Source organism: Phyllostomus discolor, chromosome 10, assembly GCF_004126475.2.
Source record: "Phyllostomus discolor isolate MPI-MPIP mPhyDis1 chromosome 10, mPhyDis1.pri.v3, whole genome shotgun sequence".
Lineage (NCBI taxonomy): Eukaryota > Metazoa > Chordata > Mammalia > Chiroptera > Phyllostomidae > Phyllostomus > Phyllostomus discolor.
In genome coordinates, this window is record NC_040912.2 from 30,495,719 (window position 1) to 30,522,127 (window position 26,409).

The 26,409-nt window shown below is 40.7% G+C and overlaps 1 protein-coding gene across 1 annotated transcript in view; it reads left to right on the forward strand.

The window, feature by feature from the left end:
• CDK6 (cyclin dependent kinase 6) overlaps positions 1-26,409 on the forward strand; it is a 165,012-nt gene that overhangs the window by 43,894 nt on the left and 94,709 nt on the right. The window contains exon 3 of the mRNA XM_036010266.1: positions 6,137-6,304. Coding sequence (XP_035866159.1) covers positions 6,137-6,304 — 168 coding nt within the window. The remainder of the gene's footprint in view (positions 1-6,136; positions 6,305-26,409) is intronic.

Consider the following 26,409-nt stretch of genomic DNA (forward strand, 5'->3'; position numbering starts at 1 on the left):
ACCAAAGTGAGAAAGGAGGAAAACCTGGTTATACAGTAGTTTTTGCATCCCGTTCTTATTATTGGTGGATCGATCGGCGAAAGCATAGGAGCTCCTGTCGGTTCTGACCTAGAGTAAAAGGTGTGTGTTGTTCAGTCAGCTTGCTGCTGTAACCTTGCGGCAGATTCTCCCTGAGAGCACAAGGGAAAGGAGTGAGCACCAGCGTCCACTTCACTGACCGGCCAGGACCTTATCATGGCTTCGAGATTCATAACTTCATTGCTTTTGTAGTAAATATTGTACCACATTTTACAGGACAGCAGTGATTTCAAAAGATCCTGGGACTAGATCCAGCCATTCCACTTGTGGGTATACGTATCCAAAAGAATTCAAAGAAGGGTCGCAAAGACATGCTTGTACGCCCATGCTCATAGCAGCATTATTTATAATAGCCAAAAGGTAGAAGGTGTCCATCAACAGATGAATGGACAAGCAAAATGCAGTGTATACATGCAATGGAATATTATTCAGCCTAAAAAAGGAAGGAAATTCTGACATATGCTACCATGTGGATGAACCTTGAGGGGATTATGCTAAGTGTAATAAGCAAGCCACAAAAATACATGAATACAGTATAGGAGGTATCTAGAGAAGTCAGATAGATAACTAAAAGCAGAAATGTGGTGGCCAGGGTCTGGGCAGGGAGGAAGACATAGGGAGATGCTAAATGGGTATAAATTTAAGTTCTGCAAGATGGAAACATTCTAGAGATTGGACAACAGTGTGAATATACTTAGTACCAACCTGTGCGCTTAAAATGATTAAGATGTTAAGTTTTATGTTATGTGTATTTGCAACTAAAACATGAGATTTTTATTTATATGTATATAAATAAAATACATATATAAAATCAGAAATATAAAAACTGAAAAGATCCTGGGACTAGCCTTCAGTATTGTCAGTAATCTTCTACTTTTTGTATGACTTTATTGTCACCCCTTACATATAGGTTCATGTGCTTTTTCACTTCTGTTCCTACAAATACAGCCCCTACCAGAAGTCAACATGTTATCAGTTCAGTGTAAAAAACCTTTATGTGTGATCTGTTTTAAACTGTAGACCCCTCTGGTACTCTCCATAGGAAACACACGAAGTCAGAAACCTTCATAGGAAACAACAAATCATTGTGAAGACAGTTCTGTTGAAACTTGGATAATAAACTTGAAAAGACTATGGTTTACACATTTTAAGGAGGGAAAAATTATCTTTGTCTACAAGTTGTTTATATCTCATTTTAAAGTTTTAGTAGATAAACTATTGATGTGCATTTTTGTTGATAAAACTTTGAGGATGTGAATATGTTACTTTAATTCAGTAGATACATCCAAAAGTCTGAAATTGTCTGTTGAAAGCTGTTTGTTCCGTGATTTACTGTGTGGAATAAATTGGGTGTTTTAGTGTCTTTTGGACCTACTTATACTCTTTTGTAGTTGGAAAAAAAACCCAATAATAAAACTTTTCCCATTAGAAAGTTTTCATTTTGCTTGTTTGGTTTTTAAAGAAATAGAGGATTAGAGTTCCCAAACACCTAAAAGAAACAATTACAAGGCCTTAAAAATTTCTGGTTTTCAGACGAAAGTCCAGAGTGTTTCTAGGGAAATTGCCAAGGACCAAACCCCAGCTAAAGTCACTAGAAGTCAGACTTCACTCCATGATGATGTCCTGTTGAAACATGCTTTCATGTCACCTCTTTCAGAAGGATGCAGAGGGAGGCCCCAAGTGACCATTAACTGTCAAGCATGGCTAGGTGTTCAGACCTTTTGTTCCAGGACTGTGCATTGTAACATAAAAAGGATTTGCCTGTGTTTAACTTAACTGGCAGTATCCGTAGTTTCATTATGTCAATAAGAGTACTGTGAAATGTTTGAGTCTATAATCTAAATTAATTTAAATTATAATATTGAGGAGCTAACAACAGATAATAAACGTAAAGTAGAGAATCCTTTGAAATGTCTCTGCAGAGTGCTTCCTGTGATTCAAAAGGAAAACTGTTCTTTGGTCCTTGTGTAGTGCTACAGCTTATTTATTCGTATTCTCAAGAATTGGGATCGTGTCTTAAATGTAACTAGAGTTCCTGAGATGGTTGAGTATATTTCCCCTTTGAGATTAGGTATTCCAATGAAGGATGGTTAACGATGACAGAGGGTCCTCAAATCATACTTATCACAGGTCCATTATGTTCATCAACCTACCTCACAACTGAATTACTAAAGGTGAAGAGATTTTTGACAAGATTTTTAAAAAATCATTACTTCAAAGCTCACTAGTTCAAACTCTAATTGTGGCTAGATATCATAGGTTTCAAAGGAAACCTAGTATGCCAGCCAGAAAAAAAAATTTAAAGCAGCCCAACAAAATCTGGAGAATGGCAATTCTTAGGCGGCACTAACTTTTTGTACAGTAATAGATGTCATTTACATGGACTCAGTTACTGCAGTTCTGTGGATTCACACTGCTTCACTCCAGCTCAGATGTGACGGTAAGGCATTTTCATCTGCTCTCCCCTTTAAACAAAGGAGAACTAGACTCTAAGTGTAAGTTCCAAATAACACAACTAAAACCAAATAACGATTATGTCATGTTGCGGGGAGGGAAACCATGCAGCCACTAAAAAAATCATATTGTGTGAAAAAAGTTTTCACAGAAGTTTTGTTGTAGTAGCAAAATTTATAACAAATTATTAAATGTTTGTAAAAGAACCACAAAATAATATGTACAGAGTAATCACCATTTTATTTGTAAATATATTTAATATACTATGGAACAAGCATATATTTATGAATTGTATAATTTATACTAATATAAATACACATTATGTTTATATCCACAAATATAGCAGTACATGTAATTTTTGAAACAGACAAGAAAGACACACAAAAATTCTTTAACAGTGAAGTGTTCCCTATTCTCTGAGGAGTAGAATTTTGAGTGATTTTTGACCTTCCTGTGGATTTTTTTTTAAGTTTTATAATTTTCTGCATTACGCATGCACCAGTTTTAAATTAAGAAAAATAAAGCATGTGCTATGTAAATAAATGCACAAATAAAAGGATTGCACGTTTTTTACTCTGTAGTTCAGGCTTTTTATAAAGTTAAATGAGCTTTGTTAATTAGTTCAAATTTTTAAATTTGTATTCTGCTCATCTGCTGCTTATTGTTTGAACACCGAAATACAAACCAAACAGATTTGTTTGTCCGATTTTAAATGGTTGGCACTTTGTGTACAAGGCGCTAACCACGGTGAGCCAGCATGACATTACTTGAGGTTAGCCATGCTGTTTAAAACGTGGTGCTTCCGAGTGTGCGCACGTTTCCGGTATAGACTTAGCTTGCCAGAGCCGAAGAGTGCTGTCCATAGCATTCTGTGCTTCATTTTCACATTCGTGTGTATCCATCCTTGTTTGACCTGTCGTGGTTCTTAAGTCTTGAGGGACTACTGTCATCAACAGTACCGTCGTCTCCCGAGTTTTCACCTTTGGACATTTAGAAGGTAACTCTGCCAGTTCAGAAGATGGTAGTCCCCCGTTATCCACAGGATGGGGTATATGTTATGAGACCTCCAACGGATGCCCGAAACCACTGGAGTGTGAAGCCCAGTACATACTATATTTTTTCCTGTCACACCTATGATAAAGTAAGGGACTAACAAGGATAACTAATAATAAAGTGGAACATGATAACAGTGTACTGTAATAAAAGGTATATGGGCCCTGGCCGGGTAGCTCTAGTTGGCTAGAGCATTATCCTGATACGCCAGGATTGTGGGTTTGATCCCCATCAGGGCACATACGGGAATCAACTAATGAATGCATAAAGAAGTGGAACAACAACTCGATATTTCTTTCTCTAAAAAGGAAATCAATACATAAAATTTTAACCAAAACAGTTATGTGGATGTGCTCCCTCTGTCTCTCCTCTCCCCTTCTCCGTCCCTCCCTCCCATGACCCACCCCCCCCCCTCTCTCACACACACGCACACACACACACACACACACACACAACATCTGATAACCACTCTAATGGCTTTGAGAGCTACTAAGGGACTAACAGCCAGGTAGAGTTATGCAACGTGGATATACTGGACAAGGGGATGAGTCACGTTCCAGGTAGGATGGACATCACACTACTCAGAAGAGCATTTAAAACTTAGGAATTGTTTATTTCTTGAAATTTTGCCTCATATTTTTGGAATGCAGTTGACTGTGGATAACCAAAACCACGGAGGGTGAGACCGCCCATGAGGGGTGCTGCTGCGTCTATTTAGGTGGCTCTCAGGAAGGATTCCAGTTCACCTCTGTCGTCGCACGCCCACCCTTAGCACTCTGTTCATTGACCTTGTGGCACTGGACACTTTTTCTTTGTAGTTTTGTGACCTGTCTCCCCCAAGAAATCAGATGCCTCATTGATTGTCATTTGTTAAATGATGACCATGTGCCAGAAACTGCACGACCCCTTTGCATACATTACGTCATTTAAATCAAATACTGAATATTATGAAAAGGATGCACTGTTTTCTCCAGTACCTAAGTGGAAATGCTAAGACTTTAGTGTTAAACAAGCTGGATGTAAAGACAAAACTCCCATCTCTGAAGGAAGAACTGGTACCTTAAACGAGGAACTAAATATCATATTTTGCTGTGTATAACATGCACTTTTTTGCCCAAATTTTTGAGGAAAAATAAGGATGCACATTATGCAAGGGTAGTACCTGAAATCCTTTACATCTATTCTTGTGTTTTGTAATTATTTGTTACATAAATTTTCTTGTACCCCCTTAGTATGTTTAAAAGTAAATGCTAAAATACCTTTATAATACAAAAAAAACACAATTATCTAAATATAAATAAATACTTGAAATAAAAATTAAAACGTAAGATTTTTATCCTGAAAGTTCGGGCCAAAAATGTGGGTGCACATCATACATGGCAAAATACGGTTTGCTGTTCTCCGTGAGAGGGTTAGTGGTCCAGCTGCTGAACAAGTGAATCCTCACAGCCCACCCCCAGCTATGAAGCCCATGATGCTGCCCAATCATTTTTCTAACCCTTACACGAACAAGATAATTCTGTCCTCCCTGTGCACACCATTCTCTTGGTATTTTGGGGGGTAGGTCAATCTTACTAACCCCAGATTTCAGAGGATCATTTCATGGTTAAATTTTAAGTTCATACTTTCAGATGCTGTTTCTGAGTTTTAAATCTTGTATCCAATTTTATCAGTTCTAAAATTAAAAAGAGATGTGATGATACTGCTTTATTTTCTAAATGCCCCTCTGCTGGTTTATAAAGATGGCAATAACAGCTACCATTTATTGAATGCTTACTACCGTGATTAGTGCTTTATAAACAGCAATCCTACAAAACAGATTTTGGTATTTTTCCATTTCACAGATGGGAAAACCGAGGCTTAGGAGGTTAGATGACTTAGCTGGTTTTATATAGTCATTCAATCATTAGTCTAATAAAGGAGTGCATTGGGGATCTTAATCCAGTTTTTCTGAACCCTGAATCAAAACTGTCTCTTGCTAGTGGTGTTACTTTGGGCTTATTATATATATCTACTATGTATCTCTTTCTTGACCTGTGAAATAGGGTGATGATATTAATTACCTTAATGCTGTGGCATGGATTGAGTTACTAAACAGAAGGTGCTTAGAACAGTACTTGACATAGTGTCTGCTCAATATTTGGTGCTATAAAATATTATCATTAATATTATCATTCATTGGATTTTAATTATTGAGATCATGTATTAAACCATATAGAAGTATAGGAAGTAAAAAATTCCCCTTCTCACCACCTCCCACTTCCTCTCCCCACCATTAACCACTGACACCAGTTTGCTGTATATTCTTCCAGAATATTTCCTATGCCATGTGAAACTATTTTTCAGTTGTCCTTTCATTATTAAAATACAGGACAAGAGTAAAATTTTTTGTAGTGATCCTGAAAATGGAAGAGTAGAGAGGCAGGAAGGTAGACAAATTCATTCATTCAGCAAATACTCTGCGCCAGGCACGCCCTTTAAGTGCTGAGGGTTCGGCATGCTGGATCTCTGTTTTGACTATTCATTGACTTTTTGCTGTTGTTTTATTTAGGACATGATGTTTCAGCTTCTTCGAGGTCTGGACTTTCTTCATTCTCACCGAGTTGTGCATCGTGACCTAAAACCACAGAACATTCTGGTGACCAGCAGTGGACAGATAAAACTGGCTGACTTCGGCCTTGCCCGCATCTACAGTTTTCAGATGGCTCTTACCTCAGTGGTGAGTGAAAAAGTGATATTCTCTCATAAACTTACTTTTCCTCCTTTGAATGACAAACTGCTCCATTCCATGCCCCTGATGTTATTGATGCCAGTGGTCTGCTGGTGAACAAAATGCCTCCACTTTTTTATATAGCAGTGGGTAGGAGGAAAGCATTCTGCTTACAACTACAGGCACATCCTTGCTGGGCTTGTTGTGGACAGGACCCATTTCAGAAATAGCCTGTAGCATCTCAGCCACTGGAAGGGAGTCAGTTCTGCTCTGGCCAGGTTGCTCAGTGGTTGGAGCATATTCCCAGTATGCCAAGGATGCTGGTTTGTTCCCAGCCAGGGCACATACAAGAGTCAACCTATGAATGCATAAATAAGTGGAACTACATAAATAGATGTCTCTCTCTCTCATAATAATTTTTTAAAAAGAAGGGAATCATCTACAAGTGTCAAATGGTTTTTGCTATAACACTATTTTCAGAGCTGCATGTGTAATATCTGGGGAACATAGCTCGAGGAAAAGAGAACACCAGGATCCCTGACTTGTCTGCAGAACCCTGGTTTGAGGAAAATCCAGGGTGTCTGCACAGATGTATGAAAGTACTCTTCCAAAGCTGTGGTGCGGACTGAGAAGAAAACATTGAATTTAACGGTGAACTTGGATGATCCATGAACAAGTAGCACCACCCTGCCAGGCAAAGGCTTCATCCAGGCCAAAAGAGAAAGGTCTGCGTTTTGACAAAGAATGACAGTTATAATATCCTGTTCCAGGTCTCATTCAGGCCCCAAACTGTAATAGCCATTGCTTCAGTTAGTTTCTATTTCTCCTTCTAGTTCATTGTTTCTGAGATGAATTTTTGTGAAATTCTGCACCCAAGAGATGAGAAGAGGAGCCTGGAAGTAGGCACTGATAACCCTTCTCTTTGAAAGACCTGCTTTTCGTACAGTGAATTTGTGCATAGATTAAAAATTAAAAAAGCCAGGAATATTCCTTCGCTGTGCTGCTGACCTGGGGCTAAGGATGATGAGGAGAATTCCTTTCATTCTGTGATGGCTATAGAAATGGCCCCCAAAGCATTAGATTAAGTCTTAATAAAAGAATACTCTTGGATAAATATGAATGTCATTCTCCACATATAATCCATCTTTTTTATGTTTTATTTTCATTGATTTCTGCTTTAAAATTTTTTCATGACAGTTGACATACAATATTATATTAGGTTCAGGTGTACAACATGGTGATTAGACATTTATATAACTTACTGAGTGATCACTCTGATGAGTCTAGTACCTAGCATGGACACCATACAAATGGGAGGGAGATCAGGGAGTGGGGAGTGGATGAAAAAGGAGGAGGGGTTAATACATACAAATTGCTAATTATAAAAATGGTCACGGGATGTAAAGTACAGCACAGGGAACATACAGCCCACCTTTCGCCCTGACAGGGTTCTCAGTCGGGGCAGCACTACCCTGGGTGTGGGGTGTTGCTGGCAAACGCATGGCCGTGTCTCTGGTTGTCACATGACTTGTGGAAGTGGCTGCAAGGAGGCTAATACTCTGCACAGTAAAATTGTTTTCCCACATTCCAGTAATGCCTCGGCTGAGAAGTAGAAAATTGGGAGGGGAATTGGAAATACTCTGAGAGAGATAACTCGCCTTAGAAAAACACTCAATTCACAAAAGTGTTCTGCTCCCCAACCCCGAAATACGGATACTACAACCCGCACATGTGAGATTACATACTTTCCCAACATTGTGTACTTCACCTAGGGCATCAGAATTTTTCCAGGGGATCCCTTGGAATGTGTCCCCATGGTTGAAAGATAAATCGTACTTGCTTCCTCTTTGTCCAGCAAGCACCATCATCGTTGAGAAGACAAGGCACAGATGAGGTTTAAAGGGTACGCCTCAGCTCCGGGCTGGGTCAGACAGGCCCTTGTGTTCTTACACGACCACACCAGAAGGGGCTGAGGCTGCGTGCTTCCCAGTGGGAAGGGTGAGGTAGGCTGCAGGCTTCCCTAGGAAGCAGTTGCGCATGTTGTTTCAGGGCCCTGGGGAGAAGCTTGAATAGGCTTTGTGATCCGGACAGTCATCAGAGGAGCAGATGGAAGGAACTGGTCTCTGTGGGTACGTTAATTGAGGGAAGGGTGAGCCATCACTGAGACAGATACTTTATTTTGATCCCCCCAACGGGCACTAAAAACCATAAAGAAAAAACAGGAAACCCAGTTGGTTTTGATTTTTTTTTCTTTTTCTTTTTTTTTCTTATTAAAGTTGAGGAATGATAGCCCAGCTTGCGTGTAACGTCAATTAACATTCCATTCTCGCTGAAAGTTGATAGGTCCAGGCAGGAAAATGCAGGCAAACTATTTCATAGAGAAAAGGGGAAAGGCGATCATAAATACCTGATTTTTCAGGATCCAGTTCATATTGCCTACTCTGGATTACTTATGGTGACAAAGGGAAAAAAACATTAGTAACTGGAAGACACTGGAACAAATGCAGACTTTACTTGAAAGTGATGGTTGGAATTTAATGATAATAATAAAGGGTATGATTCCTATAGAGTACGGCATTTAAGTTTTTTCCCATTGTTTTATATATTTTTTTTAATTTAAAGGAAAAAGCCCATTTAGTACACTGATACATTCGTTCACATATACACAGTGATGTATAAAGACTTGGAGTCGCAATTTTCCAGATTCAACGGGTATTTATTCTTCCACTTCCTGAAAATATGCATTTTTTTGTGGATTATATCATACAGGAACTGGGAATCATCTGTGGAATGTTAAAGGAATCGCAAGTTAGTGGATTTAAAACTGACATCTTCCAGCCATGAGACATGCTGATATATTGCTTATCTTCCTAACGCTGACTCAGATGTTCCCTTCTGGGACACCCTGTAGAACTTACTCTCTGCTTTCGCCTTCAGTGACTTCAAAGTAATATCTTATTTTTTCATTTTTTTCCTTTTTTTTATTGTTGTTCAAGTGCAGTTGTCTCCATTTTCCTCCCACCACCCGCCACTCAGAGTAACATCTTATTAATGCCTGTCATAATACTGCTCTCTGTCTTGTTTATAATTCTTTAGAGTGTTAATTTAAATCAAGCTGTAAGATCCTGGAAGGAGTTGGCCTTTCAGGTAGACACTAACGTAGGAGAATCACAATATGTCTGGACTGCAGGTGTCACTTCAGATTGCCTCCATCTGATAAGGGAGGTTAAGTGCCCTTTAGATGCCTGACTTTACTGGGCTGCCTCCAGCATGAGACTCAGGTGTCGACAGGGCGTATTGGGTTCTTGCTGCTCAGTATACAGTCAGGCATTCCCAGACCCTGTACAGAATAAGGACTGTTTATACCTCTTTCTGTACAGGTTGTAGAATTAAGATGTGGATCCATACCATGTATACCTTAGACTTGACAGGAGGGTCCCTTGGCCTGGGTCTGACGCTTTAGCGGAGGCTACGCTGGCCCTGCTCCAACCATGCCTTCCTTCACGGAGTGTGAAACTCAGCGTGCCAAGGAGACACACCACCTAGAGCCTGAGCCACCCGCACCCCCACCCCACCACACTCAGAGCATGGGGATTCCCGAGCCTAGCAGCAGGCTGTGCTGCTGTGTGTTCCCCTCAGCAGTCGGCACTTGTGGGGGCAGAGTGTGGACACGTGGACTGGAATGCCTGTGAGCATCTGAGGCCCCTTGTGGTACAAGGAACCAGGGATGTGAAGAGAAGTGGGGACCATTAGACTCAGCCTGGGTCATTTTTACCAGAAGAGTTTCTCTGAAATCAGAGAAATCAACTTTTGTGGCCTGCCCTGACATATCACCTTTGTGGAAAACCAAAGAGAAGAGATTACAGGGAGGTCCTTTTCATGGCACATAAGTAATACGTAAAATTCATGACTCTTGTGATTCTATATTCTTGGTGGCAGAAATGTTTCAAGGATATAAAACACATTTTGAGATAAGCTAAAATTATATTCAGAGTCATTCCAAGGTCAAACATTTCTAAGTTGTTCTCTTGTCAGTGGGGTGTATGGTGCAACTTATTTTTGTCTGTCAAGACAAAAGGGAAATAGAGACCAACCACTCAGCCAGAAGTTTTGGTCACACTGACAGGGAGAGTCTCAGTGCAGAGCCTGGGACTTCACCAGCCGCCCCATGATGACACTGCTACTGATGAAGCACTATGAACAGCAACTCCGGGAGAGAGTCGCCTTTGGTCTTTGTGATGCAAATTCTTTATTACTTTTTTCCTAAACTGAACCATAGCAGGCAGGGCGATGCTGTTGCCATTGGATTTGGTGGTTTTGGAACTCCTTGTGAACCACCTTATTGTGCAAGCAGGGCAACTGAGACGGTGGAAGGCAGTTTGTGACCAGGTTAAGTCTGAATTTAGCAAACAGGTTGCAAATGGCTTGGAGAACCCCCCACCCCCACTCCTTTCCTTTTCACCCCACTGTAGGCCCTAGTAGTTCACAGTTTACCAAACTGTGTTCTTGGGAACTCTCTGGTTCTATACAAAAGGTGTCCAGAGGTTCCACAAATGTTCAACAGTCCATTTGTAAAAATGTATTGTTGGTCTTGCTGGAATCAGCATTTAAAAAGACAAGTAGCTCATGCCACATTTTGACACATTGGCAGACGCTGAGGCATGAATGTGTGCCTCCTGGTTAATTCATTGTTTATGTAGAGCTCAGAATGCAACTTCTGCCATCCTCGTGCACAGCTGGATGTCTTATAAATGTATCGTTGCTTAGGAAAAATCAAGTTCTGTCCGTTCACTCCTGGGTCAGCTCTCTTAAAATCCCCTAAGAGCCTGATTGCGACAGCACAGGCAGCGCTGCGCTCACTGGATGTGAGACAACTTGGCCGTCCAGAATGATGCCAGTGTTGACATTTCCCCATGCAGATGTGACTGCCAACGCCCAGGCATTTAGCGCCACTCACTCCCCAGGACAGTTACCATAAAGTCGCCTGTGGATAGAAGTCTACACCTTAAAATGATCTCGCTCCTTTTTGGTGCCTCAGTAACTTAACATCCTGGGACGAAGTCCAGGGCTGGCCTGCCTTGCACTCATTTATGCTCTGCAGTGAATATCATTACAGTGACTTTCCAGTGTAGTAGGAGGGTTTTTATGGAATCATTAGACAATAGGTGGAATGAGCATTTTTCTTCCAAATGCCTGTGCCTAACACACATGCTTTGGAGAGAAACTCTACTTTGTTCAATAATGGAAAAGGGAGAATGTTCTCCTGTCTTCTTAGTGACTTATTAAAATTCTCAGTGAATTACATTCCCCTTCTCCACAGGTCTTTTATTGTACATCACCGTCTCTGTTAAAAGAGATGTATGTTCAGAAAACATCTTCCACTTTAGAAATCACTAAAAGACAACAAATAAATAGTAAGCATAGGAGGATTTGTATTTGCTCTACAAAGTACAAAATTTCACTTGAAGAGTTTTCTTATATGGAACTGATAATATTCTCAGAGTTGCAGTTATTTAATGCCACAAGTATTACAAAAATTGAATTGCTTACATTACCTTTTTATGCCTCTAGCAATAGATGATTTCCTCCTCTAACTCCAGGGTTGGTAGCATTGAGTAAACACCAAACGAACCTTTCAGATTCGGAAACTTCAATCAGCCTAAAGAGGAAATTAATGAAATGGAATGGTGGCGTTCAGTCAGCAAACAAGTATTGATCACTTTCCATGTGTCAGGGAACCTGAGAGATGATGGTAAACAGAAATGGAAGAGCTCTCTGTCCTCACAGAACTTACAGTCAAAATGGGGAGACAGATCTTAATCAATAGTCACACAAAGAAATGTTTAGTTAGAAACAGAAGACACTATAAAGGGGCGCCATTCTAGGGGGCCATGTGACTCAGGAACCCTCCCTGGCTGGCAGTCAAGGAAGCCCGCCCAGCTCACCCGTGCCGGGATGTGGGATGTCAGAGAGGTCTCCAGCATCCTCCTCGGAGAACCCACCTGGACACAGGCCCCGGGGATGTGTGGGCCGTACAGTCCGTGCTTATTTTCTGTGTCCGTGTTTGGAATCACTCATTGTACGGGACCCAGTTGGCACCACCAAGTTGACAAAGTGAAACAGGACCAGAGATCGGAGAACAATGTCATCTTTTACAGGAGAAAATAAATTGTTTATGCTTGTTTCCTCTTCGTGCGTGTTGTATTTACTATGGAGACCTGGCAGGGTCTGTGGCTCAGCTTGGGCAGCCGTGTTGCTCCCACAGAAGCCTGCAAACGCTGCCAGTGCATACTGAGTAAATCAAACCAGGAGCATGACACGAGTATAATGGAAAAAACCCAAAGCCCTGTCGCCTCAGCACCTCAGGGAAAGGGCAGGACACACCTCTGAAGCCGGAAAGGCTCCTGTAACTCCCTCTCTGCTCAACATCTTGCCATGACACAACCAGGTTTGTTTTGTGAAAACTTCCAGTTGCCAGTACATATTTCATAGTTAACAATGGGGTGTTTGTGCCGGTTTCGTTTTCACTTTCGCCAGTGAGGGAAGTGGAATACAATGGGGCAGTGCACAGAGCTGGGAACAGGACACGTTTTCTTCAAGATTCCCAAGGCTGGGTACGTGGAAAATGCCAGAGCCAAAACAAACATGGAAACCCATCCAGATCCTCCGTTACGCATTCTCAGTGGTAATAAAACACATTTGGAGTTACCATCTGATAGGTTCACTCTGCCTCCGCAGTGAAAGCAAACATTGATGCCTGCTGTGGGAACGTCTCCCGTGTAGAAAGATCGTGTGTGCCTTGGTGTGCAGAAAGCTGCTGTGGGTGTGAGCGCATGCGTGTGGGTATTTAATTGCACCAAGTATACTTGTAAAGTTAATCAAATGACTGCTTTCCTTGTTTATAAAAGATAGTCATTCGTTTGACTCACCCACTTCTACCTCCTTCATAAGTGGTCACTGTTGCAGACTAGTTCTGGATGAAGAGAGTTTCACTGTAGTGCTACTGCCTGGGGGATGCTTTACTCAGACAGGCAAAGGGCAGGATGTTCCTCGCTTCCTCCCTGGATCTGTTCTGCCAGCATGTTTCGTCAAGGTGTGGTATAGACGGGGTCTGGTCATCACCTGGTTTTTATAACCCCTTACACAGTCACCTTGTGTGGTGCCACTGACATCTCAGAAGCTAGAGGCCAAGTCTGAGTGTAAAGACCAAGTACTGTGTTAAGGTTGACAATGCCAAATGCTTTAGACAGGATTTACAAGCAAAGGGATTCTCAGGGATTCAGAAGATGGGGAAGGAGGGATTGTGTCCTTGTACGTTTAGCATTCTTATGAGAAATATGCCTTCTATGATTGGTCAGGAGCTAGTCTGACAAACTGTATTTAAAGAGATAATTCCATATCCTCTAAATTTGCTTAACTTAAATATTGTGTTATATTCATTCAAAGGAGTCTGAGACACAGACCTTGGAATTGAATATAAAACAATGTTTCTATAACTTGGATTGTGATGTCCTCTATAATCCTTTGGATATGTGAGCTCGGTTTTGCAGATATCACTACTTATTTCCTTGAAAAGAAGGAGAAGGTGGCAGCATCTTCATTTTGCTTGGGCTTTGATAGCTTCATAATGTAAGCTCCGAAGTCAAAATATGTTATTGAAATTCTGTTATAGTGGGCATGCTACATTGGCCATGTCCATTTTTAGTCACTCAATCCAAATCTTATACTATATTAGTGTTTCTCACAGTACCCTCCTGGCACATGATAGATATTTGATAAATACACATGGTTGAATGAATGAAATGAGTCCTCATGATTCTCCAGTGCCTAAAGATGAATTTCAAACTCTGTAACTAGGCATGCAGAATTTTTTTGCAGTGTAGCCCCACCCTGCCCCTCTGCTCCCACCCTCACTTCCCTACCCATGGCCTCCTCCATACCCATAAGTGCATATTCCTTATCATCTCACACCATCAACTCTCTCACTACTCTTTGAACTTAAGTGCTTTCCCAACTCCCTGCTTTCATAAATGAATCAATGAATGAATTTCCAACTCCAGCATTTTCCCTGTTGCCGCTGGGGCCATTGCATCATCAATTATAAGCATCTAAAGGGGTTTTTTTGTTGGTTTGTTTTAGATGCAACTTTTCGCTAATCTTCTCAGTTACTTGCGTCACTCCCTGATAGTAACTTGAGCTTTTAGGGAGTAACATTTACACTTCGAATGTCTGCCCAGGCAGCTACTCCTAACCTTCAGATAGTTACTGTGCTTCATCCCTCCTTATCCAAGGTCACAAACCTTCCTCCACCTCCCCAGCTTGTGCGCTTCACATTTTCTGTACAGTGTGTTTTTTTAAAAACTAAAACCTTTGAAGGAACCACAGTGTTTCAGGAAAAGGTTGAAAAATGTCTGCGTTGTCATTTCTTTTTGTCATTTAATTTAATCTACTTGGGTTCTTGAGAAGATCCGGCACATGTCTTTGTTAATCTAAGCTCAAACTTTTTAGGATTGCTTTGTAATACTGGATTTTCTTTCATATTTTATTTCTAACATTCTAAGTTTGTTTCTAAGTGGTGCCTGCTGGGCTGCTGAACTACTCCTCGTGTTGCTCCTGAGGTCTGTGTTCCTTTCTCCCCGGGGATTGAAACACAGGCTGCGTGTCATTGCTGCACCCAGCGTCTGTAAGGATACTGATTCTTTTTAAACCCCTCATAAATTTGCATGTGAAACCTTACAGTTGGCTGTGGAGGAATACTCCACCTTCAAGTCTCAGGGAAACATCTAAAAGAAAGAAGCGGAAAGCATAGGAGAATTTACTTTTGCGCTGTTCATGTATTTATTTTGAAGGCTGGCAGGATCTAAAAGTGGGGCCGTAAATTTAACAACTCAACCATAAAAGACCCCAGAATACAGGAGAAAAATCTCTACTTCTTCTAGGTTCAGGTACTAATATAAAACAAAATTTCTATTCTTCCGCTGTCTAAATTCTCTTTTTGTATTTCTAAAGCTATCCTTGTCTTTCTTTTTAACTACTTTTATTGTGGTTCATTCGTTTTTAAAGCATTATGGTGTTTTGAAAGGTATGGAAGTGTTCTGAATGCCTGCTGGCCGGCTGCCGTTGGTAGGTCTCACGGTGACGTTGCGTGCTCTGTGCACCTTATGTAACTCAGCCGATTTCAGCGAGGTGGGGACTGCACGTGGGATCAGTTCTTGTGGGAAAATATGCTTCAGTGGCTTACTGGCACTGCTCTTGGAATGTGGCATTTAAAAGTACCTTTTTACAGTGGGAAAGAATTCTGTCAAGAATAAACAGTCTGACCTTGTTAAATGGGCCAAAGTCTGTCTGTAACCTAGTTCCAGAAAACTAGCTTTTACTAGATTAAAAAAAGCAGATTTGAAAAATTACAACTAAAACTCTCTCAAGAATGAGGAAAGTTGCGACCAAGAATACGAAATGAATTCCAAAAATGATGGTCTTCACATACATTCGTAAACATTTCTTTGCTCGACTATGAAGTCCCCCTTTCCCAGAGCGGCGAAAGATCCGGAGTGCAGTTAGTCAGAAAAGCAGATTTTCTTTTTCCTGGAAAGACAAGACTGGCTTATAGAAAGGAGCTGTGGGAGGGGCTCCATAGCATGGACCAACCGTGGGAAACCAGCAGGCTTCGGGAGACATGGGAGTGAAAATTGCCCATTGCCCACAGGTCTGTATATTCTGAGCTCTGGAATGCAACCGTCTGTTCTTAACCATTCTCTCCCCTTTTTCTTTCCCACCCACCGTAAATCCATCCACACACCCCTGTGATCTTGCCACTCCAGACCTGCTTCCCCCTGTTTGAAAGAACAGGCCATGAGATTTTGTGCCTCTCTGCCATTGGACAGTGTTCTCTCTGCTTACACTGCCTCTCCCCTTCTCAGCCTAACAAACTCCCACCATTCCTCAAAACTCGGTGCCAATGCCACCTCCTCCCTGAAGTTGGCCTCTCTAGGATGAAGCTTGGCGCTTCCTCTTCTGTGTACTTTTGATTTGCCTCTAATATAGTAGCTGTCATATAATATATAATAAGAGGCTGAATGAAGGCAGGAAAGGGAATGATAGAAATGAAAAGGAAGGATAGAAACTGGAGCCAGTTAAATGTAGATCCAGAGGGAAGTAGGGAAAACAAATCCATGCCACAATCTGAATGGTATTTATATATATTTATATTTATATTTATATATATATATATGTTTGATATATATAATTTATATATTTGAATGATATTCCTTTAGTCAAATACATGTCTGTGATCATCAGTCTTTTGTATTACACTGTTATTGTTAATAATGTAGAACCATGCTCAGGACATGGTAGTCACTAGTGATGTAATTACTGCTATTTTTATTGCCAATTGTATAAGTACATAGTAATTTCTTTTAATACAATGAACATTTCCATTCAAAATGGAATAATTCATACAATACAGAGTCTGCATAAGACATCTCACTAGTAATTGTGTGAATCAGAAATTTTATAAAGGTTTAATGTTTACCCAATTGTAATTAAGATGCATCTAGCATAAAATGACCTTTTTTTTTTCCATTTATAGACAGTCTCTTCATCAGGACTTACATGGCAGATGCTTTAGCTTATTGGGACTAAAAGCCCAGTAACACAGTTGTGTTCTCTCTAATTAGCCACCTGTCTTTCTGTTTCTCCTTTTTCAGCCCCCATAATCCAGCTTTTGCTAAAGTTGGCAAATTGCATACCTTACATGTGGTCATTATATGACTAAACCCTAATGAGGGTTATGTAATATCAACAGCCACAAAATACCGTAATCTACTCTTTTCATTAGCCAACAAGCACCTTGAGAGAAGAAATGGAGCATCACGTATATTATGCTCACTGAAAATAGTAATTGGCAATGATGATGTACTTCTGAGATGTTTATGTCCATTATGAAAGTAACATATACTCATTAGAGACAAATTTGTGTGGCCTCAGTTTATCTCCGTTCTTCATTCTCTTGGTGCATCCTGTCCGTTCATTATTTTAAATGGCATCATGGGCTTGTTTTTCAATTCTGAAAGCCAGAAAGTCCAAGTGCAGTTTGAAAGAATGATGTAAATAAATAAAGGTGTGGAATATTTTTTCCGCCCTGTGTTAGAGCATTCTCTTCCTAGGGCGGTTGGCCTTCACCTTCCTTTCCTCGCTGCTCCTGAGCGATAACAAGTATAGAAACTACGTACTGGATGCCATTCCAATAAGAGTCTGTTGAGCTGAAGGATTTTTTAAAAGAAATAAACATTTCACTGGCACCACCGTTGGTTCCCCCAGCCCCAAATGATCATGCACGAGATCATTTCTCTTAAAAGAACACTGGTCATGTTCTTGAGGCCAGATGTTGTTAAGTTGGAAGCGTTTGGGAATGTATCAGAACTTAAAAGCAGTATACGACCGATGTTCTTCCGAATATTGTGTTTGTTTACTGTGTGTGTGCGCCTGAGTGTGCTTGCTGTATCTCATCAGGTACTGGCGAATAAACGGTTCGCACCCGCCCAGGAGAATATGTCCTTTATTTTCTTCAAACAGTGGCTCCATTGATTCTCTTCTAACATCGCTTCCCTTGGTGTTCTCTCTTCCTTCTTGGCAACATTGTCTTTGAAGTCTTGAATTGATTCCAGTGTTCCTGGAATACTCCTTTTTCTCCTCTATCATTTTCAGCTAAAGGCAAAGAGAGGTTTTTCCGATAATCTTCATTCAGGAGGCACTGCCGCACAGCACATTGGTTAAGAGGGCACATTCTGGACCCAGACCTTTGGTTTGAAGTTTATCTTGCTGTTTAACAAGCTGTACAGCCTTGAATCAATTCTTTAGTCTGGGTTCAGGGTTTCTTTCTTTCTTTTTTTTAATGGAAAATATAACCATACCTACCTTACAGAATTGTTGTGGGAATTAACTTAAAACGTGAAAAGAGTAAGTACTCGATAAAGTCCAATCACTGAATTACATAGTAGTAATATTCATCTTTGCACCCACACATGGAGACAGGGACAGAAATGAGTAGAACCCATGAAACCATTTCCTACCACTAACCAGTCACCCAAGGATCATTCATATTAGAGTTTAGGTTACTAATATCTCAGGGAGACCATTCTCTCCTTTCTCATTATCATTTAAGGGTTTCTCAAAAGGGAGGCTGTGTCTAGCATTCCTGAAATGAGTATGTTGAGGAAATCTTCTTTCCACTATCATTATTTTTTAAACAACACCGATGTTTGGAAAATTCTTTCCAAGAGCATTCACATACCTGGTCTTTGAATACAGGAAATTGAATATGCAAATCCAAAAAGCTGCCAAATTTTCACCAAGACTGGGAATGGGTGAGCATGCTACTGTGAGTGAACTGTGTGGACCGTACGAACTGCCCAGCTGGCAGGCGCCCTCTGGGCGTGCGGTCCAGAGCCCCAGACACCCTTGCTTTTTTCTCGGTCCTTGCTCCCTTCTTACGGTCACTGTCAGGCAAGTAGTTAAGGGTGGGAGAGGAGAAACTGAGTTTTGACCCCACAACACAACTTTCGTGATTATACTTTTTGTTTTGTCTTTACCACCTGCAGGTCACACTCTAGAAGGAAAAGAAAAAAATTTCTCAGAATGGACACATTCTACAGTTAACCTCTGTAGAGGGGAGGACAGATGACCGAAATGTAACAATTCCTAAATTATGAAAGTGAATTCCTTTCTTCACTGTAGTCAAAATGGGTCTTTTCATCTTATCTTTAGATTAAACCATTTTTGTATTCTAGCTAACCCTTTGTTCAGTAGTTAATATTCAGAAAGTTTCATTTCCCAAATAGGTTAGATTCTTCCCTGGTCAATGAGTGACTCATTGTACCATGGATTAGGAATTAATGTCACAAATAACATACACTTCTTTCCCATAGTCTGCTTCAGATGTGTCACATAACCCTTCTAGCTATTAACCTTTCAAAAAAATTAGTTGAAAGAAATTCCTGCGGCTTTCAGCCCAGCCCTCGTATAACCTGCACTGTCTTGTTTTGTTTTTCAAAGCCATGCCGGAATGCCCCCTGTTCACGGGAAGAGTCAGTACCTAACTAATCACTCAGTGGCGTGTTCAGTCTGCCATGCAGGGAGTTTGTGTGTGGCATTTCATACATTTGCTTACTCTCTTCATTTAGTTTTTAAGAACAGTTGTCTCAGTGTTTGCTTTTATCAATTTCATGCCTGATTCAGGATTCAGATTAAACCATGATACTGTCTTGGAAGAAAACGTGCTCTGGCTTCTCTTAGATTCAAGGTAAAGGTGTGGCTTGGCCAAATAAGCAGTGCCGTGTGGAAATGGAAGTCAGGAGCTTCTGCAACCTTACCTGACTAGGATCCAGCTCTCTTTAGACACTTCCTGCCCTGAACTCTCATAGCACGTTTTAAACCACCCATTTCAGCCTTTACATGAAGACTTTCATTCTCTGCTTAAGTTTAATGTGACTTCCTTATTTTCCAATGCTGTTCATAGCTCCTTTGAGATCAAGAATAATGGCCTGGGTCTGTTAAGCATGCCTAGCATCATTCGTGTGGACCAGAAACCTGGGAGACAGGTGATGCTTGGTGAATTACTAGTTGTTATGCTTTTCTTCTCTTGGTGCCTATAGGACATTCTAATGGACATACCACTATTATTCCAGAAATTTTATTACTACTAATGTGTACATGAATTCTAAGTACAGAGTGTCTTCATGAGATAAAGACATTCTCAGATAAACAAAAACCAAGAGAATAAACTCCCAACAGCTTTTCACTAAAGGAACTTCTAAGGGACATCCTTCCAAGAGAAGGAAAATAAACCTAAAAGGAATGTCTGAGATGAAAGAAAAGATAGAGAGTCCATAAATTGGAAAGTATGTCCAAGTACGTCATTAATCACAGTAAATATAAATGTACAAAACCTATCAGTTAAAAGACAGAGAATGTTAGATTGCATTTTTAACATATTTATCAAATACCAAATCTGTGCTTTTTTTTTTTTCAAGAAGCACATAAAACTTTGATCTCTTCTGGTAGGAGCATAAAATAGTGCTCTACTTTGGAAAGTAGCTTGACCTGAACTCTGTAGTTTAACATGTTCACACCAAGAAACCCTGCAAATTCATGCCTAGTTACATAACTTAGAGAAATTTGCATATGTGCACCAAGAGTTATACTCAGGATTATTTACAGCAACATTGCTTGTGATAGCAAAAAAACAGAAACAACCCAAATGTTCACAGACAAAAGAATGATTTAATCAACCTTGGTATATTCATACAACAGAATTAATTACACAGAGTGAAAATGAAAATGAATGAACTCTGGCTATCGGCAATACCACGGATGCATCTTAGAAATAGTATTGAGTTGAAGAAAAATCAAATTAAAGAAAGTTATAAAGTGTATGAGATATTTATAACTTCAGAAACAAGCAACACTAAACATGATATTATTTAGGTATATGTATATGATAAAACTAACATTTTTTAAAGTAAGGAAATGAAAACATGAAACTTAGAATAGTGGGAGCAAGGAGAGGTGAAGAATCAAGAGAATGGAATTAAAAAGCATCTAAGAGAGCAGAGGAGGGAGGAGGGCACTCAGTGAAGCTAGAACATCATTAAAGTCTTGCTCTTGCCTCCTCCAGCTCTTCTTTAGAATCAGGCTCTCATTTAACATGATTTCTTAAAGTTTTGCTCCACGGTTTCTGCTGGCCAGGCACTGAATTGGGAGAGTAGAAGTTGGTGAAACAGAAAAAAATCTCCCCTCACTCTTGTGGGGAAGACACATGATAAGAAAGTAAACAAGTTAAGGTGTAATATAATGTGAAGTAGAGGTAACTCCGAGGAAGTGCCAGGAGGTGATTAAGTGTGACAGACCAGGAGATTGTTAGGGAGAGGGGGCTAGGGTCAGGGAGCTGGTCCACACTCCTGCTCGGGGATGCCTGGTGAAAAGTGCTGAATTCATTTCGAAGTGTACCGGGAAGCCATCTAAGGGCTTTAAATGAGGGACCTAGCCCATCTTAGAAGCAGAAACTAGACAAGGACGCTGCAAAACAGGCAGTGTAGCAGCAGGGGGAAAAAAGGCAGTTGATAATAGTACACAAGCAAGAACAAATTTAAATGGCCAAAGTAATGCTCTTTTAGAACTTGAAGAGAGAAACCTAATCTGGGGAACTCTGTTATGTCTAAGTCTCCATCTTCCCCGATAAGTGAGATAGGAAAATACCAGTAGTTTGCATATACACATAACACAGGCACATACCACATACTCTCTTCATGACACATTGACGTCATAAAAGTGTGCCATTTCTACCCAGAGCATTGAAAATACTTACTTTGTGCTTTAGTTGCTTAACTGTAAGTGATATTTTCATGATTAATGAGATCATTCGAAATGTGTTCCTGCCCATCCTGAGATTTGCAACATGTATGTGAAATCAGTAGTAGTATCATTAATTATTGTGCAGCGTAAAAAAATACTTTTTAAAAAGCTGTCATTATTCATTATGAAGCTAAGTCTAACTGGGATTGTTTGTGAGCAGAAGTGGATTTATTGTGCCTAATGGGTCTTAGCGACAGAGCCCCTCCCTTGTAGGCCCTGGGCAAGGCCTCAGCAGCATGTCCCTGTGGTCTTTGTTGTTTAACTGCTGGACTAAGCTGTTTAAATGCAGCTAAGGCTTCACACCTCCACCTCACCACACTGTCCCTGACACCACTCTGTCAGGTGCCACTGGAGTGGCCTTCCCTCTGGGTGCTGTTAACCCTTCGAGTTCGTGCCGGTAGCCCTCTGCTCCCATCCTGTTACTGCTGTAGATATTCTAAAGCCCTCAGCTTGCTTAGCATCTTCTGGTACCTGTTTACTCTTTTATTTTTTTATAGGTACCCACCTTGGCTTCTGTGACGCTGTAGTTTGCTGCTCTTTGTCCTCCCTACCTCCCTCCTCCCATCTTTCCCCTGGGTCCGCCCTGTGTGCTATCTCCCTCAGCTGCCTCCTGGACTCCCCAGAGATTATCCTAGAGGAAGAGAGCTCATCTCCTGTCCAACTTGGTTCACTGGCTTAAGCCCCAGATCCACATACCCACCTAGATGTCATCACAAGCAGCACGCCTGCCTGTCCTTCCCCATTCAGGTCGATAGCCCCACCACCCACCATCACCGAGGCCAGAAACCTGGGTCTTGTCCTAGGTTTTTGTCTCTCCTTCCGCCTTATTTTAAATTATTCCTCCTCCACCTCCTCTCCTCATTGCTATAGGATGGTACATCCTCCTGCCAGTGCCCCTGGATTGCTCTCCCTGCCTCAAAGATCATCTCGTTTCATCCTCCACAGTTACCAGAATATTCTTTCTGAAACGCAAATCTGACCTACAGTCCCTGCATACAGCTCTTCAGCACTTCCCCTGCCCCTCAGGATAAAGTCTAGGCTCCGTCACCTGGCACTTGGGGTCCTTTGTCATCGGTGCATGCAGCCTGATGCTCCTCAGCTGTCCTGCCCAAGCTCTTCCCTCTGCCGGTCAGGCCTTTACACCTGCTCTGTGAAGCCTGCAGCACTGGATATCCCTGTTCGCACCCTGCCCTCCTCCCCTTGTGGAGCTGATGTGTGTATTAACACTTGCTGATAGCCAGGAACCTTCAAAGCACTATATGAACCTTACATCACATAATTCTCAATTGCCCTATGAAGTAGGCACTATAATTCCCCATTTGGCAGATGAGGAAGTAAAGGCACGGGGAGGGTAATGTATTCTGCCAAGGTGGTACAGCCCATAAGCCAGGTACAGGATTTGAACCCAGCCTCTTCAGTTGCATGTCTCTACCTGACACAAAAGCTTACACAGCAGGTACTTACGTCTGCCTCCTCTGCTCAAATGTGAGCTTTTGAGTGCAGATACCATGTCTTCAGTCATGTTCATATCATCTTAATAACCGGGGCCCCACACTTGTCACACAGCAGGCACATTAGTGTGTGTCTGGATGAATGAGGCATTGAAGTGATGTTGTCTGTGTCTCACAAACTACGTGAGAAGAGAGAGATACGAGGGGTGTGTGGGAGCAATACAGACGTACCTGTATTTCACCCACCACATATTTTGTCTGTGAGGACCTAACAAATAAAAATGTTGTTACTGCCTTTGAGGAGAGTTTGGTTTAAGTCAGAAACTTAAATAGTTGAAAGAACTTAAATATTGAACCTCAAAAGGTAATTCTTGTTCCCAGTGAACATTATTAATATTGCTAGGGAGTAACTTATCTTTTTAAGGGTTCATTATGTGCTAATAGCTCACGGCAGCAGCCGTTTAACTATTGCCGTCATCAAGATCTAGAGCAAACAGACTTCCTAGTACTTGGAGGACTGCTGGCCACTTTTCACATCGGCCTCGCTTTGCAAGGCTTCCTAAGTATAAGTAAGGGTAAGCTTTCCGTCTTCCGATGGCAAAGTAGTTTATCAGTTAAAATGGCAGGGAGGCTTCCTAGCCCAGTTGAATTGGCAAGATAATTCATTTTGCACGTATCAAATTTATACAAAAGAAAGATTTCAGTTACTATTTTCCACGCAAAAAACAATACGCTTCAAATATAGGTGTTGGTATCCTGTGGTTTCCGGAACCTTCCTTATGGGGCTTCCCTGAAACATGGTCTCCAGTGCTCTTTGTAATCGTAACATGCTCATTTCATAAACCAGACCCATGCAGGAAAAAGCTTTCTTTTTTTTCCCCATGCAAAGGCTTATATAACTGAATGAGAGAAAAATTAATTAATTACATGAATATTAAGAGGTTACTTATCTATTATAACATTGGGCCACAAGTTGACTAATTAAAAGGAATGCAGGTTGGAAAGCTGCCACAAATCTCCTTTCATTTAGAGGGCCACAGGCTGAAGCCAGTGATTGTGCGTGACGGGCTCTGGGAACAATGGTGCAGCGCACAGACCGTCCAGATGAAGCATGCTCGTCTGAATTACGCCGACGACGGGGTGGCCTACAGGCAAACAAAATGGTTAAACAATACATAATCAAGTTTTTATTTGGTATTTCCTGCGAGGCTGTACCAGTTGCCAGGGAGTGTACTGTATTTTTTCTTTGGCTGTATTAATTGTTGACCATAGCTGGCAGAGCACCAAACAGGGACAGATAAGGGGGAAAATGGCATCTGGACATTAAAGCCCCAAGTGTACTGGGGGGAAGAAAAGCACAAAAAATTACAGCATATATCAGGAATTTTCCAACTAACGATGTGCGGATGTGGTAGCGCGAGGGAAAGAGAGCCAAACTGAGCTTGCTTTGTTCACTAAGAGAGGCCCCCCTGTAACATTCCTTTTCGCTGTGCATATTTTGGCTTCATTTGTACAGTTTTAACTTTATACTGTGTGTGGAGAAGCTCAGTTGTGATTGGTTGTTCCTGATAAATTATATTGCAGTAATTAAAGTTCATGGATAGCTGTTATGTTCTTAGTTATTTAGAAGCTGTTTCAAAAACGAAGTCTAAGCTGAAAATTTCTTTTAAGTGACATGTCATTACTGTATAAAGGATGGCAACAATTATTTTCGTTGATTTCAAACAGTTTTTTAAAGACAATATTAATTTATGGAGACAAATAAGAAACAATGTCTTAAAACCTGGGATAGGATCTGGGAGTGAGTAAATCTTGTAGCCTGCAAGTGAAATATTCCCCAACAGGTTTGTAAAACATGAAAATTTGTGATAGGGATAATCCCCTTTGCTACTTTTAGATTCCATTTAAAATGCAAAAGTAATATATAAATATTAGTAAATCTATTGCAGAAACAAAGTATTGCAGTTTCATGACCTCAGTTAGAAGTCATATGTTACTGTTTTAATTCACTAATAAAATGAAAAATCTCCAATGGATCACAGCTCCCTTCTTGAAAGATTGATAAGCCCTGGAGCCCCCAGTAATAATAATTGTAATGTATACCAAACCTTTAGAACTGTGAAATGTGTTTTCCAGGGGATTCTTTTGCAGTGCTAGCGATCTATCTGCGTGCATGGCTCTCAGACCTAGTGGGTACACCTGCAGTCTCGGGCAACACTGGGTTTGAACTCTAGCCCTGACACATGGCTAGCTGTAGGACTGGACTGTAGTTATGAACACATTCTGAACATCCATCTCATAGAATGTGGGTACAGAGGTGCCTCCCTCGCAAGCTATTACAGGATTTAAATGACATAGAATTTGTAAAGTCCTTAGTGAGGTACCAGGCATATGGAAAACCCACGATAAACTTTGGCTGCTGTTATTACATCTTTCCTGTTGAGAAGCTCTGGGGTTTCTTTTAGCTTCTCAAAACGTTTCTGGTCAGTGTCTGCATTAGAGTTCGAGGGATTTGCTTAGTCACCATTGACTTCTACAATAGATAGCAAGGAACAGGTTGTCTGGTCTGCCATGACAGCTGGGACAGTGGTTTTGATTGCTCCTAAACATTCTTAGAGAAGCTGAAATTTTAACAACTGTTTTCAGAAGCACGTATTAAAACCCAGTTATTAGTTGAGAAAAACTAAAAATCAATATTCTCAAATAGTGCTGTTCTTCTAAAGATGGACTTCGAGCTACAGGATATGCATACTTCATGGTGTTACAGACAAACTGTCCAGAAACACAAAGACCAACACTGTCTCATATTTGATCAAATGGTTTTCATAAGATTCATTTTAATGACTTGTACATATTAATTACATTTTCTAGTGTGTGTTGTTCTTCATTTTCATCTCCAGAAGTCTTAACCCTTAACCCCAAACATGTGTAAAGGGCTCATACACACTGAATATTAGAATTACATGATTCATTCCAACACCCCAGGAATTCAGTATGACCTTTGTTCGATAAAGGGAAACCACTGTTAATGATGATCAAAGTGTAGGTCCCAAATATTTTTAAATCCATAAAATTTCTCATAGGCCAAAGCATTTCTTAAAATAAATATGAATCCCTGACATTAGACCAGTTTTTCTCAAAGTAAATCTTACGTCTTGAAAACATTCTCAGGCCTTAAATAATGTTACTGTTGAATACATCTCTTGAATAATTGAGTAAAGACTAATAAAACATACACGTATGTGGTTA